This window comes from Astyanax mexicanus, chromosome 13, assembly GCF_023375975.1.
Source record: "Astyanax mexicanus isolate ESR-SI-001 chromosome 13, AstMex3_surface, whole genome shotgun sequence".
Taxonomy (NCBI): domain Eukaryota; kingdom Metazoa; phylum Chordata; class Actinopteri; order Characiformes; family Acestrorhamphidae; genus Astyanax; species Astyanax mexicanus.
Window position 1 is genome coordinate 60,001 of NC_064420.1, and position 17,500 is coordinate 77,500.

General features: G+C 41.7%; 2 protein-coding genes across 7 annotated transcripts in view; one reads left to right on the forward strand and one right to left on the reverse strand.

The window, feature by feature from the left end:
- ttc29 (tetratricopeptide repeat domain 29) overlaps window positions 1–1,879 on the reverse strand; it is a 9,837-nt gene extending 7,958 nt beyond the window's left edge. For 2 of the 5 annotated variants that reach the window (XM_022676983.2, XM_022676982.2), the window contains exons 1-3: window positions 1,291–1,872; window positions 1,054–1,143; window positions 1–101 (exon numbers count right to left, since the gene is read on the reverse strand). The exon at window positions 1–101 is cut by the window's left edge and continues 87 nt beyond it. In XM_022676983.2, the coding sequence (XP_022532704.1) occupies window positions 1–101; window positions 1,054–1,143; window positions 1,291–1,358 (259 nt within the window). In that variant the 5' untranslated portion in view covers window positions 1,359–1,872. Of the gene's footprint in view, window positions 102–1,053; window positions 1,144–1,290 lie in introns of all 5 variants that reach the window. The other 3 variants (XM_022676979.2, XM_022676981.2, XM_022676984.2) reach the window with 3 other exon arrangements.
- Window positions 1,880–8,582: 6,703 nt separating this feature from the next.
- Window positions 8,583–17,500, forward strand: part of ednrab (endothelin receptor type Ab) — a 14,999-nt gene continuing 6,081 nt past the window's right edge. The window contains exons 1-7 of one of the 2 annotated variants that reach the window (XM_022676986.2): window positions 8,583–8,693; window positions 8,947–9,005; window positions 10,108–10,666; window positions 11,634–11,761; window positions 11,848–12,049; window positions 12,176–12,328; window positions 12,436–12,569. In XM_022676986.2, coding sequence (XP_022532707.2) covers window positions 10,148–10,666; window positions 11,634–11,761; window positions 11,848–12,049; window positions 12,176–12,328; window positions 12,436–12,569 — 1,136 coding nt within the window. In that variant the 5' untranslated portion in view covers window positions 8,583–8,693; window positions 8,947–9,005; window positions 10,108–10,147. The remainder of the gene's footprint in view (window positions 8,694–8,946; window positions 9,006–10,107; window positions 10,667–11,633; window positions 11,762–11,847; window positions 12,050–12,175; window positions 12,329–12,435; window positions 12,570–17,500) is intronic. The other variant, XM_022676985.2, reaches the window with a different exon arrangement.

Genomic DNA, 17,500 nt, shown 5'->3' on the forward strand with positions numbered 1-17,500 from the left:
CTCTTGACCTTTTCAGCAAAGAAAAGAACTTTTCAAAGGAGAGATGAAACCCTTCCTGCAGCATCGACACACACAGATTCTGATAGAGAGGATTCCGAAACCTGAGAGAGATAAAAACAATAAGATAAAAGAGTCAAATAAAAGACGTACAGGCATAAAAAATGGACACCCTATAAAAAACATGTTAACAGCTGATATTTACTTACATTTGTTTGAAGTATAGAACAACGTCTGTCTAAAGCTTTATGCCCGAATCAGACCACACGATTTTGACCCTATTTTGTCAACCAACAAATTACCTGCGTCGGATCCGAATTTCGGTGTTGCGAGTGATAAAGGTCCGTGTAGAGTGACACAGAGAGCAGTAATTTGACTTGAACGACGGAAAGACTCTAGCATGTTAGAATTTTCGGTATTTTATCACCTAGTTTAACATGCTGCTGCACAACCTGTTCCCTGACGCTGACCAATAGGAAGACAGAGCGCTCTGTGGCGCACAGATGTAAACACGGGAAAAGAAAGCAGGACGGAGCTCCTGCAGTTCACTGGTCCAGATAAACAGAAGAATAATCTAATAATCATCTAATAATTATCTAATAATCTTGCATGAACTATTCTGTTTACATGCACTGAAACCTAAGTAGCTACATCTTTACCTCAGGTTCTCTCTGTCTGGAGTAAAGTTAAACAAAGCCCGTGATGTCCTCTTTGAGTCACCCAGGAACGACCCCACAGTCGCTTCTCGATCTTGTTTTTTTAGCACAAAAGCGCCACCATCACGCAAAGCGCTTCTGTAGCCGTGATTGTCAGATGCCAGTCCCCCGAACGACGAGAAACGAAGATAGCTGCTTAATCTGACAAAGTGAACATCGTGAGGGACAAAAAATCGTGTAGTCTGAGTTTGGCATAAATTAGGATTTTATTTAAATTAGAAAGTTATTTAAGTCATTCTTAATCACTGTTTCATTATTCTGGAAATAATATTTGATGTAATAACGGATCTCTGAGACACGGGCATAAAACACATATAAACAGATGATAAAAGCCATTTACCTCGCTATGTCACATTCAGAGACTGTGATAGTTAGTCTTTTCTCCACCTCAGGACAGGAAAGGTCAGCATGTTTGACTTTTTCTACCAGACTGTAGAGAAGATATTACAGGTCTGAGAGTAAATTATCTGTAAGGGTTCATTTCAGTTACTCTGAAAGTGTTATAACAAACCCAGATAACAGAGAATGAAATATTAATATTTACCAACATTTTAAAAAGGTTCAGAGCTCTGTTTACCATGTGTTACTGGAGGCAGGGCGCTGGTGGAGGTCTGGGTCAAAACCGCTTTTCTGCCTCAGGAACATCCTGATAACACAGCTCAGCACAGCTCCCCCAACAGCACAGCTCCTCCAACCGCACAGCTCCCCCAACAGCTCAGCTCCTCCAACCGCACAGCTCCCCCAACAGCACAGCTCCCCCAACAGCTCAGCTCCTCCAACCGCACAGCTCCTTCAACCGCACAGCTCCTCCAACAGCACAATTTAGCACCTTAAACCATTAACAACATAAACACGAGTCAGGAGCAGATGATCAGATGAGATGATGAGATAATAAGATGATGAGATAATAAGATGATGAGATAATGAGATCATGAAACGATGAGATGATGAGGATGAAGAGTCAGAGTTAAATAAAGTAAGTTTAGATAAATCAGACTGGTATAAATGAAGCGGAATGAAGTATATTGGTTTGATTAAAGTTGATGTTCGCTACCGGATGTCTCTGTTGTTGTTATTTGCGTTACCGGGGCGACCCGCAGTAAAGATCCGGTTACCGGAGATCTCCCGCATACAGCGCAGCAGCGCCGCTCACCGCTAGAGCCCCCCGCGAGAGAGAGCGCTGTATAAAACTCATTAAAGCAGTAAATAAAAATGTATCATATATAGTTTTAACTTTAGACAGTAGAGTAAAACGTATTTCACTGTAAATAATAACTGTGCTGAATATCTGGGGCTGTTCTCTCGGTTTTCTCTGTGTTTATTAGGTTTCTTGCTTTAAAGCCACTGCAGAGACTGAAGAACATTAATAGCCTGTAATTTTACTGCAGCACCACTGATTCCATCACACCTACCTTTATGTATTCATTTATTAATTATTAAATTTATTTCACCGTTACGTCACCTGTCAGCAACCTATGAGCTGATTGGTTGAGAAGCATATGTCAGGAACTATTTTTTTAAAACTATATTGACAGTTTAAACACTTCTTTGCTGTTGTAGTTAATCCTTCCTGTGATGAAGATAAACATAGAGGAGCGATATGCCGCTATTATATATATATATATATATGATTAACTACAATAGCAAAGAAGTGTTTAAACTGTTAATATAGTTTTTATATAAATAAAAAATCAGTTCACATATGCTTCTCAACCAATCAGCTCATAGGTTGCTGACAGGTGACGTAACGGTGAAATAAATTAAATAATTAATAAATTAATAAATAAAGGTAGGTGTGATGGAATCCGCTCACCGCTAGAGCCCCCCGAGAAATACTTTTTACTCTACTGTCTATAGTTAAAACTATATATGATAAATTTTATTTACTGCTTTAATTGGTTTTATTTTTATTTTAGCCCTCTAGCGGTGAGCGGCGCTGCTGCGCTGTATGCGGGAGATCTCGCAAATACTTAATTCCGCTTCATTTATACCAGTCTGATTTATCTAAACTTACTTTATTTAACTCTGACTCTTCAGCCTTATCAATGCGCCCTGCCTCCATTGACATTGCTTATCAGTTCAAATCATTTTAGGTTATGGTTGCCAAATATAATCAAACTATAGATCCCATTAACACTTCAAATGTCTATGAACTCACTTTTGGACCCTTTTTACAATAAAAAAGTTTTAATCACTGCCACATTATTATTTCTACACTTATACTCATACATCACACATCTTTATCTCCTTTGGATGACGTTTAACACATTAATTAACTGTAATATCATATTTATCAATTGTTATCAATATATGTGAGTGTGTGTGATACAGAACTATCTGCTTATTCAGTCCCACATTTTTCTTGCACTGTTAAATTACTTTGTGTCTGTGTTATATGGAATAATCTAATTTGATTATACATTTATAATTACTTATAAATAAACAATTACCTGTTTAAATTATACTTAAATTATACTTAAAATGAATCGGTAAAACCACAACTTACTGACATTTCACTTCTTCTCCATATTAAACCCCTGTAGGAAATTAAACTCTCTATTCAATATTAAATTTTCTGTTTACAAACATGAATTTCAAATTATTGATATTAATAGTAGTCCTCTTGTTTTCAAATTTAAATTTAAATTTGGTTATGGATATTTTTTTATTTTCAAAAGTTTTGACCTTTATTTTGATGCCATACTCCTGCTTGAAATCACACCATGAATACGCCCGACCAGCGGCGTAGCAGCAAACTCTGGGCCCTGTACTCTCTCAATGTCAGTGGGCCACTATCCATACAAATACACAAGGAACCGTTTTTGGGCCCCTCTACTCGGGCCCTGGGTAGTCAGGCCCACTTTTCCCCCCACTACCACACCCATGCACCCAACTCTCTCATTCCTCTCAGCCTAGCTTTGACTCCATTATCTACTGTTTGTTTACGGTTAAACGTACACAGATCTGTGAAAGACGAGACCTTCTGTAGAGTTCAGATCACTGTTTATTCCTCACTAAGAGATCCAAACAAGCACCAGCATTTACAGAAAGCTGGAATGTTGGTTTAAGCTTCCAGCGCTGCTCTTTGGGCCGTTTGATGGACGTTATCGTTTTGTATTCGGGTCGACGGTCGGCTTTTCGAGCTCTGAAGCCTCGTCTGTTTACAAACAGACCACAGCATTAACATCTGCTCCATCTGCTGTTAGACCGTCACCCCCTGCCGGTGCCACTAATACCAGATGTTTATGTGGAAACATTTGGGTAAAACTTCACCACTTAACAGGGCTTCATTTCTTTCTTTGGGTAAATCTATGGAAATTAAAACACATGGAATCACTGGAGAGTAAAACACGACCTCTTTCTGTGGTTCTAAACAATATATGAGAGATGTTTGATAGTGTTTGATGGGTTGTTCCTTCTTGCCACAGAAAAATATGAAACAGAAAATGGTTTTATCTTTACAGCCCTATAAAATGTCAGTACTCTGAGATAAACCAAAAAGAAACCTAAGGATTTAAGCTTAAAGCGATGGCATCACCCAAACACACGGAGCCAGCTTTAAAGATCTAAAGCACTTTTATGATCCAGCAGCTCTTTTAACGAAATCAGTTACATGTAAATTTACCCAAATTAAATCAAATGAATAGTGACCAAAACAGACTACAATTAAACATATGATATTTTACCGGGAAGCAGATTTATATTTCCACATCAACTTAAACCCAGAGGAGCTGATAAGCAGTGACACTGATTAGCATGGTGCGTGTGTGTGTGTGTCTGATCCACTCATATCAGCACAACACACACACTAACCCAACAGATAAACTACATCCTGTGATTATAGAACTACAACGTGCAGAGTACTGTACCACACTATGTAACACAACTATACTGGTGTCACTGGTGCACACTCAGTACTGTAACACAACTATACTGGTGTCACCGGGGGACTGAGAATGGTCCACAAACCCCAAATCAGATCATTTAACGTCTCGTGTTTTTACAGTTTGTAATGCTTAGGGTGCTGCCATTATTAGCTTTGTAACACATTCTGTGTTTCCTTCAGAAATGCAGTTTTCTGAAGTATGGGGAATGAAAAGTGATCGCTTGGTGGTTGCTATGGTGTTGGTAGGCTGTTGCTATGGTGTCCCAGGAGGTTGCTACATGTTGCCAGTTAGTGCTATTGTGTCATTACAATTGTGCTATTACAATCTTGTTATAATTATTATGATTGTTATTACAATTGTGTTATTAGTATGTTGCTTTTGTGTCCCAGGTAGTTATGTGTTGTTAAGCAATTTCTATTATCTTAAGTGGTTGCTAAGGTATTGCCAGGCAGTCCTGATTGTATTCCAGTTGGTTGCTAAGTTATTGCCAAGCAGTTGTTACAGTTTTCTAAGTGGTTGCTATGTTGTTGATAAGAGGTAACAAAAGGCATTGTTATGTTGGATAATTACTTTTTTTGTTTGTTGGTCAATTCCTTTTACCCCTTTTTAAAGCCTCTATATTCAGAATTGTCTCAGAGCAGTATGTGTGCAGTGTAAAAATATAATATCATACAGTACATAATCTAAATTATCATACGGTCCATAATCTAAATTATCATACAGTACATAATCCATATTATCATACAGTACATAATCCATATTATCATACAGTACATAATCTAAATTATCATACAGTACATAATCTAAATTATCATACAGTACATAATCTAAATAATCATACAGTATTCTACATGTTTTGGATTCATATTCATTATACTAATGAAACTTTAATTAAAGTTTAGTTAAAGCTTTAAATGTCATTGAAAAACAATTTTCCTGCAAATATTTAAGCTAAAGTATAAATCCACCAGCTACAGCAGCAGGGTTCTGGAGTGATGAAACCTGGAGAGAGAGGTTATATAGTTTGTTAGATTTTTTTTTATCTCTGTTATTTTATTTAGTTGATTATTATGGGCTGTAGGCTGGCTGTGGCTTCAGTGTAAAGTGGATGTGGCTCCAGAAGCCTGATGAGATCTGATCCCGGATCTGCTGAAACAGCTGTTGAGCTTCCTCTGAGCCACAGACCCATAAACTCAGAGCTGCAGAGTTTATTACAGAGACGTGGATCCAGGAAGAAGCTGTTTGAGAAATTAGTAAAACTTAATGAAACTGCACACGCTCCCCCCCCCCGCTCCCCCCCCGCTCCCCCCAACTCTCCCCCCCACGCTCCCCCCCCGCTCCCCCCCGCTCCCCCCAACTCTCCCCCCCACGCTCCCCCCACGCTCCCCCCCACGCCCCCCCCACGCTCCCCCCCCGCTCCCCCCAACTCTCCCGCCCCACGCTCCCTGTATCTGTATGGGAGTAAAGATGGTGATTTTTTGATGTGATTTAATTGTAATGTTTCTCTAAAGGTCACGAGGTCGCAGCAGTAATCGCTCACAGGGGTTTGCCTCTCGGCGCAGGACGACCTTTGATCTGCTCTGAAAGAAGAACCTTCATCCAATCAGGATCATCTGGAGCTGCTGGAAACTCTTCTCTGTGTTTTTACAGATATTTTACTTTCTTTCCATCCATCCACTTATCTGTTCTTCCATTCATCCATCCACTCATCTGTTCTCCACTCTTTCACTCTTTTACTCTTTCTCTCAATGAAACCATTTACAATAAACGTTTGTTAGAACATTGAACCGGTAAAGTTTTCTGGATATTCTACGATTTTTTTAATTCAATGTTTTTAAAGGTTTTGTAAAGTTGCTGTTACGTCACTTGAGTAATTGTTTAATGTTTAGTTTTGGGAATGTTACTTTTAACTTTTGTTGATCTTAGTATTTGTTTATCTGGAACGTTGTGTGAGAAACTTTCTAACGCTCTGATGCAAATTATTATTATTATTATTATTATTATTATTATTATTATTATTATTATTATTATTATTTCAGAATTCACATGTTTTTTAACATTCAAGCAGACTGTTTAATGTTCCCAGTAAAAACTTAAGGAATTATCATTAAAAACATGAAATCATACAAAAAAAAATGTTTGTCGTCGCATGCGCAGTGCCGTAAGGAAGCACATATCGATGGGTAGCATAACTCGACAGAACACTGGTTCCCCCGAGCACAGCTGATTCACACAGAGTCTCTCCTGCTAACTGTAATAAACACTGCTGGGAAAAGTTCAGCTGCGCTGCCATGGAGAACAAAACTCAATTCAATTTTTACTCAGTAACAGGGAGTTTTTCAAAGTAGTGAAGTAAATTACTTATTTCAAAATGAACTGAGTAAAATGACCTATTTTAAAAACTACTTAAAAAATTACAAATTACTCATAAAATCTACTCAATTACAGTAATATGAGTAAATGTAATCAGTTACTTTCCACCTATGTTCCTGTGTCTCTTGCACTTTTATTCACCACCGTTTATTCACCTGTATTATTCACATTCAGACATTTAGATTATTTATAACAAATGAACAAGTGACCTGTTACCAAGTATAATCTCACACACACACACACACACACACACACACACACACACTGACGTTAGTCACAGTAAAAATGCACGTACACACAGGGCACTGAAGCAGATTCCCATCAGAGAGTTTCCTCTCGAGACGTTTCCGAATACGGACTCGGGACCGCCCGTCCTCCAGCTGAGTGTGTGAGTGAATATATATATATATATATATTGTGATATAGAGAGAGGGATACAGCACCCTCTATAATTATTGCCCCAGAGATGAAGATGAAAGGAGCTTGATCTTCTGAAGCATTTTTGAGTAGATTTGTTCAGATGTTTCGCGTCATTATCCTGCTGAAAGACCCAGTGAAGACCCGTCTTCAGTTTTCAGGCCTCCAGATTCTGATTCAAAATGTCCTGAGATTTCAGAGAGTCCATGAGCCCATTTATTCTTACAAGATTCTCAGGTCCTTTAGAGAAGAAACAGACCAGACCCACAGCATCACCGATCCTCAACCGTGCTGAACAGTGAGCATGAAGTGTTTTTCTGTGTACTCAGACCCCCTCTGTCTCATCTGACCAAATCACACAGTCTCAGTTAAAATCTCAGCACCGCTCGGTAAACTCCACCCGTTTACGCTTCTGATTATAATTCAGAAAAGGCTTTGTCTCCCAAACAGCTCGTTGGATGAAGATACGCCTGATGGTGGTTTGAAGACCTCGTAACCTCAAGATGCTCCATTTGATTCAGTTCTCTTACAGTGAGCTCTAGAGAACTTTTTTACTTCTCTTATGAGCGTGAGCCTCTTCCAGGCTTGTTCTTCACTGTTCCAGATGTTTTAAACGTTTTGATGATGCTCTGACTGTAGATAAGGGATCTGCGGGTGAAGAGCGGCTGTTTTCTTGTAGCAACTGCCTGATTTATGAAGGTCGACGCACATTAGTCTCACTGGTATAGTGTTTTCTCTTGTTTTTCCCAAGTTTAAGAGTAAATAAGAGAAAGAGGCCTCTGTGTTAAACCATATTTATACCCCAGGGAAACAGGAAGTGGTGAATTACTACTAAGGTTCCTGCATACTTTGATCCACTATATATAAATTACAGTAGAAAGGACATAAATGGCTCAAATACATTTATTTTCAAGAAATTGTTAAGAGTGCCAAAAATAAGTTATTTTTATGAAAATAATTCTTTCTTTTTTTATTTACTTGAGTTTTTTTTTGTTTTCCATTGTGAGATTATGCTTCTGCAATAAAAAAATAGGTTTATTTTAAGGCTTTTTACACATTACAACTAGTGGTGGCAATAATTTTGGAGGGTGATGTATATACAGAATGGGTGTGTGTTGTGGGGCGGAGGGTGGGCGGGGGGTGGTACTTCATGGCAATTTAACTTCTGTCCTTCTCAAACTGTCAACACACTCCAATACACTCCGTCTGTGTGCTCTCACCAGCCACACACACACACACACACACACACACTCTCTGGTATCGGAGCTCTGAGGCTGAAGGACTGAACTCGAACATCTGTAAGGTAAGACATGAACATCTGTATTTCTTTTCAGAAAGTTTTATACTGGAGATCTACTGAACATCTGTAAACATCTGTAAACATCTATGTGCCTCACTCTTCCTGTTGCTCCTATTCCTTATCTGTTTCTCCTCTCTCTCGTTCTCTCTCTCTTTCTCTCTCTTTGATTAAAGCTGGGCTGTTTATGCCTTCTCCTCCGTATCTCTCCATCTCTCTCTCTTTCGCTGCTCTACAATGTTTGTTTTTCCCTCTTTAGAGAAAAGCTCGAGCTCGATGTTCACTACTGACCCAAACCCAGATCCGCCTGAACCCGAGGTTAAATATCTTCAGTATTTTGTGTGACATAATTAAAACACCTGATGGTTCACAGTTTCTTTAGAAATCAGGGATATTAGAGCTTTAGGGTTCCACTGATCTCCAGCTCAGATCTGGAGGAATTTATTCCCATTGAGTTTAAATTAACAAACTCAAAGTAGCTCCACAATCTTCAATCCAATTTTATTGATAGCATAAAAAAACTGAAAATCTAATAAGATATAATTTAAGTTTTACAAAATACAATAAAATAAATATTCTGTAAAACTACAGCATTAACAACCTAAAAAGACTTTATTATGAAACTGATCTTTCAAATGTAAAGATAACATTTATGATTCCACTTTTAATTAAGCAACAGAAATAAATAATGGTCAGCTTGGTCATGCTGGTTCTTTAGCTTCGTTATTAAACTATCAGAGTTAAATGTAGAAAACGTGCAGAGCACAGAGAAACACTAATAGTTTATAATATAAATATAAATAATATCTACAACAAATCATTCACTCTCACAGCTAGCATACAATGCTAATGCTATTAAGAATAAAATATAAACAAATGATATTTTGAGGTTGGGATGATAAAAATGTCCAATTAGCCAAAAGAAAAAGAAATCTCATCATTCAGATCATCCAAAGACATATTCCATATTCCAGAGGAGCTTCCAGAGTGAATCAGAGATCAGAGTTTTAGAAGTTAATTTAAACCCTTTATTGATCAGGAGAGAATCTGAGGAATAAGAGAGACTGTAAGATACTTTATTCTCTTTATCTTGTTTTAGGTTAACGTTTAAAATGTGATTATTTGTGATTAAAAAACGACTAGTGTATATGTTATACAAAAAAGTGCTTTTGGTGTTGAGAGGAGGATCATCCTGTAAATCCCCCGCGTTTACGTTTATCTCTTTAATCTGCAGGAGAAAAGCTCAGATCTTTCAATTTCTCGTCTCAGTTACCCATCAGCTGAAACCTCACACATTCTCTTTTAAGAACTGTTTATTCATTTACCGTTATTATAAAATATTACCAGATATTATTTGTGTACATTTTCAGGTTTTTACAACAAAACCCCGTAACTAACGATGAATTCTCTTCTCCTGCAGCTGAAGTTTTCTACCAGTCTTTGGTCTCCAATTGTGCGAGATGTTCACCATGGCCCGGGTCACGGCCTTAATCACAGCCATATCCTGCATGCTGATGAGTCGCGGCTCCGGCCAATCAAACTCTTCAGACCACTTCCTGTTCCCTGATGACCTCGCGGCCCACACTACCCTCTCACCTATGACCCTCCTCCTGGACCTGGAGAGGTCAGAGGTCAAAACACCCAAGCCTGGACTCAGCCTTTATGCCCCCCCACACTCTTTCTCTTCCTCTTCTTCCTCTTCAGCTCTGAACTCTGGGAACGGTACAAGTCTCAGTCACCGCTCTTCCTCCACGCCGCCCTCCTGTTCGCGCAGGACGGGTATGAAACTGACCTTTAAGTACATAAACATGGTGCTTTCGTGCGTGATCTTTGTGGTGGGTATGGTGGGCAATGCCACCCTGCTGAGGATCATCTGCCAAAACAAGAAAATGAGGAACGGCCCCAACGCCCTCATCGCCAGCCTGGCCCTGGGAGACCTCATCTACATCGCCATCGATATCCCCATCAACGTCTATAAAGTAAGACAGATGATCATTAAATGAATCCTCACTATTAAACCCAAAACACTCTCAAAAATAAAAGGGCTTTAAAGGGTTTCTTGGGGAAAACCATAGTAGAACCATTTTTGGACCCATTGTAATCGATAAGTGCATGAATGGGAGGAATCTTTAAATAAGTAGAAAACCTTTAAATATAAAGAGTAAAAACTATTCAGACCTTTAAATCATTATGTATAAGAACATTAGCTCAAATCAACAAAACAATCTGGCCGCCAATCTTGACGCAACAAAGTGAAGTTTTATTCATGTTTAAGCCTCACAATAAGACTGTGTTTATATAATTTAAATATTTTATATTTTTTATGCTACCTTAACTTTTTCAGTATTTTCTGTATTCCCTTGAGGGAACAGTCATTACTGTCACCGAGCATCATTACAGTTATTTTATACAGCAACTCTACAAGAAATACATACAAACTCAAAAGCCCTGAGAGACAGAAGTACTGAACACTAACATCAACTTGTCAGCTTGACCTGCTTATTCTGGAATTCCTATCAGAGTCCAGTATGACTCACACACACACACACACACACACACACACAAAGCATATATTCTCCTTAAAAGGACTGATGTGTGTTCAGTATGTGGTGATTCCTCACCTGGGGGCCAAAATTGAGCTTTGATAGAATTTAAATATGGTGAAATCCTGTCATTACCATCCGCCGTGTTCATTACCGTCACACTCAGTGCTGGTAAAGCTGTGTTGCTGTAATTACAGCTCTACATCTACAGGTCTACAGGTCTAAATCTGATCTGGACTTTAGCTTAGTAATGGTATTTCTGAGTGCATGTTTTTATTTAACCGGAGTATTGTGGGATGTCCCAGTCTGTGAACGAGTGAAAACAGACCCTGATTCTGGACGAGCTGTTAACTGAAAATGTATATGTGTGTGTGTGTGTGTGTGTATGCGTGTGTTTTTGCAGTTGTTAGCGATGAGGTGGCCGTTTGCTGAAAACTGGTTTGGGTTGTTTCTGTGTAAGTTTGTCCCCTTCCTGCAAAAGGCTTCTGTTGGGATAACAGGGCTAAACCTGTGTGCCCTGAGTGTGGACAGGTAATACACACACACACACACACACACACACACACACACTCACACACACACACACACACTACAGTTTTTTTTATGTGTGTGTACAGGTACCGTGCCGTGGCCTCGTGGAGTCGTGTGCCGGGTGTAGGAATCCCCGCCTCGACGGCCGTGGAGATCGTTTCTATCTGGATGCTGTCTCTGGTTCTGGCTGTTCCAGAAGCTGTGGGCTTCAACATTATCATCTTCAACTTCGACAACAATGCGTCCACCCACATCTGCATGCTCAAACCAGAGAGCCAGTTCATGACTGTGAGTTCTAATTTCCATAATTCACCTGCACCCCCTATCAAAGCCTCACTACAGCTCCCATAATTCACCTGCATCCCCTATGTGTGTGTGTTTTATGTGTGTGTGTGTGTGTGTGTGTGTGTGTAGTTTTACAGGGATGTAAAGGACTGGTGGTTGTTTGGGTTTTATTTCTGTATTCCGCTCTTCTGTACGGGGATTTTCTACACCCTGATGGCGATGGAGATGCTGAATCACAGGAAAGGAAGTCTGAAAATCGCCCAAAGTGAACAACTCAAACAGGTGGGTCATTGAACAATGATTGATTGATTGAACCTGTCAGAGACGTGATTCATTTTAAAATATGTGTGTGTGTATATGTGTGTGTGTGTGTGTGTGTGTGTGGGCAGCGGCGTGAGATAGCAAAGACAGTGTTTTCTCTGGTTCTGATCTTTGCGCTGTGCTGGTTCCCTCTGCACCTGAGCCGCATTCTGAAGAAAATGATTTATATTCCGGAAGATACAGAACGCTGTGATCTGCTCAAGTAAGACTTTTTACACATAAAATATATTTTACATATATATATATATACAGTTCCAGACATAAGTTTGAGGAGCCTATCTTGCCGGCATCAGGCAGAAGGCAGTATACACCCTGGACAGGCCCCCAATCCATCACAGGACAGACAGAGACTTGTTTAGATGATCAGTTTTGAACATCTCTGCTGGATTTTCTCAGTCAGTTTTATGAGGTAGAGTCTCCTGGAATTCAGGCTTTCAGTTAACAGCTGTGCTGAACTCATCAAGAGTTAATTACTTGAATGTTTTGCATCTTAATTTCAAGAACTTTGAAAGTGTCCTCAAGTGCAGTCTCAAAGACCATCAACAACATTATGATGAAACTGGCTCTCCCAGTAAAGGAAGAGCGAGAGTTTCCTCTGTTGTACAGGATGAGTTTATCAGAGTTTCCAGCCTCAGAAACCACAAGTTAACAAACAGCTCCTCAGATAAGAGTATCTAAATACTTCTTCACAGAGTATTTTAGTTTGTTTAACACTGTTTTTAAGTTACTACATGATTCATTATGTGTTCCTTCATAATCTGATAGATCACTTCACTGTTCATTTACTGTGTAGGTAAATATATAAAAACATTGAATCAGAAGATGTGTCCAAACTTTTGACTGGTACTGTATTGGTACATTATATTTCCAAATGTTGGTGCGCACCCTACTAATAAATACATTAAGCTATGTCAAGATTTACCCATTGCTTAAGCACAATTTAGTAATGAGGTCAAAAAAGAAAACAATCAAACAGGTGATAGTAATCACAATTTGGTACAATCATAATCTATTTGCTTAATAATAATAATAATAATAATAATAATAATAATAATAATAATAATAATAATAATAATAATAATAATATTAACTAGATTGCAGTTCCTACAGAAACTGCGAGTGTGATTGCAGTGCTGGCTGGTATCTGCTATGGTGTTGCTAAGGTGTTGCTATGGTATCCGGGGTGGTTGCTAAGGTGTTGCTAGGTGGTTGCTAGGGTGTTGCTAGGCGGTTGCTAAGGTGTTGCTATGGTATCCGGGGTGGTTGCTAAGGTGTTGCTAGGTGGTTGCTAGGTGGTTGCTAAGGTGTTGCTAGGCGGTTGCTAAGGTGTTGCTATGGTATCCGGGGTGGTTGCTAAGGTGTTGCTAGGTGGTTGCTAGGTGGTTGCTAGGGTGTTGCTAGGCGGTTGCTAAGGTGTTGCTAGGTGGTTGCTAGGTGGTTGCTAGGGTGTTGCTAGGCGGTTGCTAAGGTGTTGCTATGGTATCCGGGGTAGTTGCTAAGCTGTTGCTAGGTGGTTGCTAGGTGGTTGCTAGGGTGTTGCTAGGCGGTTGCTAAGGTGTTGCTATGGTATCCGGGGTGGTTGCTAAGGTGTTGCTAGGTGGTTGCTAGGTGGTTGCTAAGGTGTTGCTAGCCGGTTGCTAAGGTGTTGCTATGGTATCCGGGGTGGTTGCTAAGGTGTTGCTAGGTGGTTGCTAGGGTGTTGCTAGGCGGTTGCTAAGGTGTTGCTATGGTATCTGGGGTGGTTGCTAAGGTGTTGCTAGGTGGTTGCTAGGTGGTTGCTAGGGTGTTGCTAGGCGGTTGCTAAGGTGTTGCTATGGTATCCGGGGTGGTTGCTAAGGTGTTGCTAGGTGGTTGCTAGGTGGTTGCTAGGGTGTTGCTAGGCGGTTGCTAAGGTGTTGCTATGGTATCCGTGGTGGTTGCTAAGGTGTTGCTAAGTGGTTGCTAGGTGGTTGCTAAGGTGTTGCTAAGTGGTTGCTAAGGTGTGGCTATGGTATCCGGGGTGGTTGCTAAGGTGTTGCTAAGTGGTTGCTAGGTGGTTGCTAAGGTGTTGCTAGGCGGTTGCTAAGGTGTTGCTATGGTATCTGGGGTGGTTGCTAAGGTGTTGCTAGGTGGTTGCTAAGGTGTTGCTAGGCGGTTGCTAAGGTGTTGCTATGGTATCCGGGGTGGTTGCTAAGGTGTTGCTAGGTGGTTGCTAAGGTGTTGCTAGGTGGTTGCTAGGTGGTTGCTAAGGTGTTGCTAGGCGGTTGCTAAGGTGTTGCTATGGTATCCGGGGTGGTTGCTAAGGTGTTGCTAGGTGGTTGCTAGGGTGTTGCTAGGCGGTTGCTAAGGTGTTGCTATGGTATCCGGGGTGGTTGCTAAGGTGTTGCTAGGTGGTTGCTAGGGTGTTGCTAGGCGGTTGCTAAGGTGTTGCTATGGTATCCGGGGTGGTTGCTAAGGTGTTGCTAGGTGGTTGCTAGGGTGTTGCTAGGTGGTTGCTAGGGTGTTGCTAGGCGGTTGCTAAGGTGTTGCTATGGTATCCGGGGTGGTTGCTAAGGTGTTGCTAGGTGGTTGCTAGGGTGTTGCTAGGCGGTTGCTAAGGTGTTGCTATGGTATCCGGGGTGGTTGCTAAGGTGTTGCTAGGTGGTTGCTAGGTGGTTGCTAGGGTGTTGCTAGGCGGTTGCTAAGGTGTTGCTATGGTATCCGGGGTGGTTGCTAAGGTGTTGCTAGGTGGTTGCTAGGGTGTTGCTAGGCGGTTGCTAAGGTGTTGCTATGGTATCCGGGGTGGTTGCTAAGGTGTTGCTAGGTGGTTGCTAGGTGGTTGCTAGGGTGTTGCTAGGCGGTTGCTAGGTGGTTGCTAAGGTGTTGCTATGGTATCCGGGGTGGTTGCTAAGGTGTTGCTAGGTGGTTGCTAGGTGGTTGCTAGGGTGTTGCTAGGCGGTTGCTAAGGTGTTGCTATGGTATCCGGGGTGGTTGCTAAGGTGTTGCTAAGTGGTTGGTAGGTGGTTGCTAAGGTGTTGCTAGGCGGTTGCTAAGGTGTTGCTATGGTATCTGGGGTGGTTACTAAGGTGTTGCTAGGTGGTTGCTAGGTGGTTGCTAAGGTGTTGCCAGGCGGTTGCTAAGGTGTTGCTATGGTATCTGGGGTGGTTGCTAAGGTGTTGCTAAGTGGTTGCTATGCGGTTGCTAAGGTGTTGCTAGGCGGTTGCTAAGGTGTTGCTATGGTATCCGGGGAGGTTGCTAAGGTGTTGCTAGGTGGTTGCTAGGTGGTTGCTAAGGTGTTGCTAGGCGGTTGCTAAGGTGTTGCTATGGTATCTGTGGTGGTTGCTATGGTGTTTCTAGGTGGTTGCTAGGTGATTTATATGCATAAATTAGATTAAATGGTGTTTGCACGTTGCTACGCAACGTGCAAATACATCAATCAGCTATGCACGCTAGGTTGCTCTGGCCGTTCGGGGGTGTCCAAACTTTTGACCCGTGGCTCCATTACACACAGTACTGGGGGGCCGGGGTGTCCAAACTTTTGACCCATGGCTCCATTACACACAGTACTGGGGGGGGCCAGGGTGTCCAAACTTTTGACCTAACGCTGATTAATCCCATAGCTGCTCCATTACACACAGTACTGGAGTTCTAGCTACCTGTCCTTCGATCTAGCTGCCGTCCTCCGATTGGCCCCATTCATTCCAATGGGGCCACTTCGTACGACATTCGTACGAAATCCGTACGTCGTAACTTTTCGTAACGCATATTTTCGGAAAGAGCTCAATAAGTTCTACAGGTCCTCAATTGGTTTCATCTTCGTATTTCAAAAATTGCGACGTCCACGGGCGTGCAAAGTTCTGCCCATTCATTTTCAATGGTCAAAAAAACGCGTACTTACGAAGTTTTTACGAAAAACGTAAGTCCGATCGGAAAGCTGTATACAAGCCCACCATTCCCGATATGGACGCACGTTTTCTCTTTTGAACGAAGTCGATATTTCGAAAACTGCGGCACTAGTTAACCGGACAAAAAACAGGTGGAATAATAATAATAATAATAATAATAATAATAACTAGATTGCAGTTCCTACAGAAACTGCGAGTGTGATTGCAGTGCTGGCTGGTATCTGCTATGGTGTTGCTAGGTGGTTGCTAAGGTGTTGCTAGGTGGTTGCTAAGGTGTTGCTATGGTATCCGGGGTGGTTGCTAAGGTGTTGCTAGGTGGTTGCTAGGTGGTTGCTAGGCGGTTGCTAAGGTGTTGCTATGGTATCCGGGGTGGTTGCTAAGGTGTTGCTAGGTGGTTGCTAGGTGGTTGCTAAGGTGTTGCTAGGCGGTTGCTAAGGTGTTGCTAGGCGGTTGCTAAGGTGTTGCTATGGTATTTGGGGTGGTTGCTAAGGTGTTGTTAGGTGGTTGCTAGGTGGTTGCTAAGGTGTTGCTAGGCGGTTGCTAAGGTGTTGCTATGGTATCCGGGGTGGTTGCTAAGGTGTTGCTATGGTATCCGGGGTGGTTGCTAAGGTGTTGCTAGGTGGTTGCTAGGGTGTTGCTAGGCGGTTGCTAAGGTGTTGCTATGGTATCTTGGGTGGTTGCTAAGGTGTTGCTAGGTGGTTGCTAGGTGGTTGCTAGGGTGTTGCTAGGCGGTTGCTAAGGTGTTGCTATGGTATCCGGGGTGGTTGCTAAGGTGTTGCTAGGTGGTTGCTAGGTGGTTGCTAAGGTGTTGCTAGGCGGTTGCTAAGGTGTTGCTATGGTATCCGGGGTGGTTGCTAAGGTGTTGCTAGGTGGTTGCTAGGGTGTTGCTATGGTATCCGGGGTGGTTGCTAAGGTGTTGCTAGGTGGTTGCTAGGTGGTTGCTAGGGTGTTGCTAGGCGGTTGCTAAGGTGTTGCTATGGTATCCGGGGTGGTTGCTAAGGTGTTGCTAGGTGGTTGCTAAGCTGTTGCTAGGCGGTTGCTAAGGTGTTGCTATGGTATCTGGGGTGGTTGCTAAGGTGTTGCTAGGTGGTTGCTAAGGTGTTGCTAGGCGGTTGCTAAGGTGTTGCTATGGTATCCGGGGTGGTTGCTAAGGTGTTGCTAGGTGGTTGCTAGGGTGTTGCTAGGCGGTTGCTAAGGTGTTGCTATGGTATCCGGGGTGGTTGCTAAGGTGTTGCTAGGTGGTTGCTAGGGTGTTGCTAGGCGGTTGCTA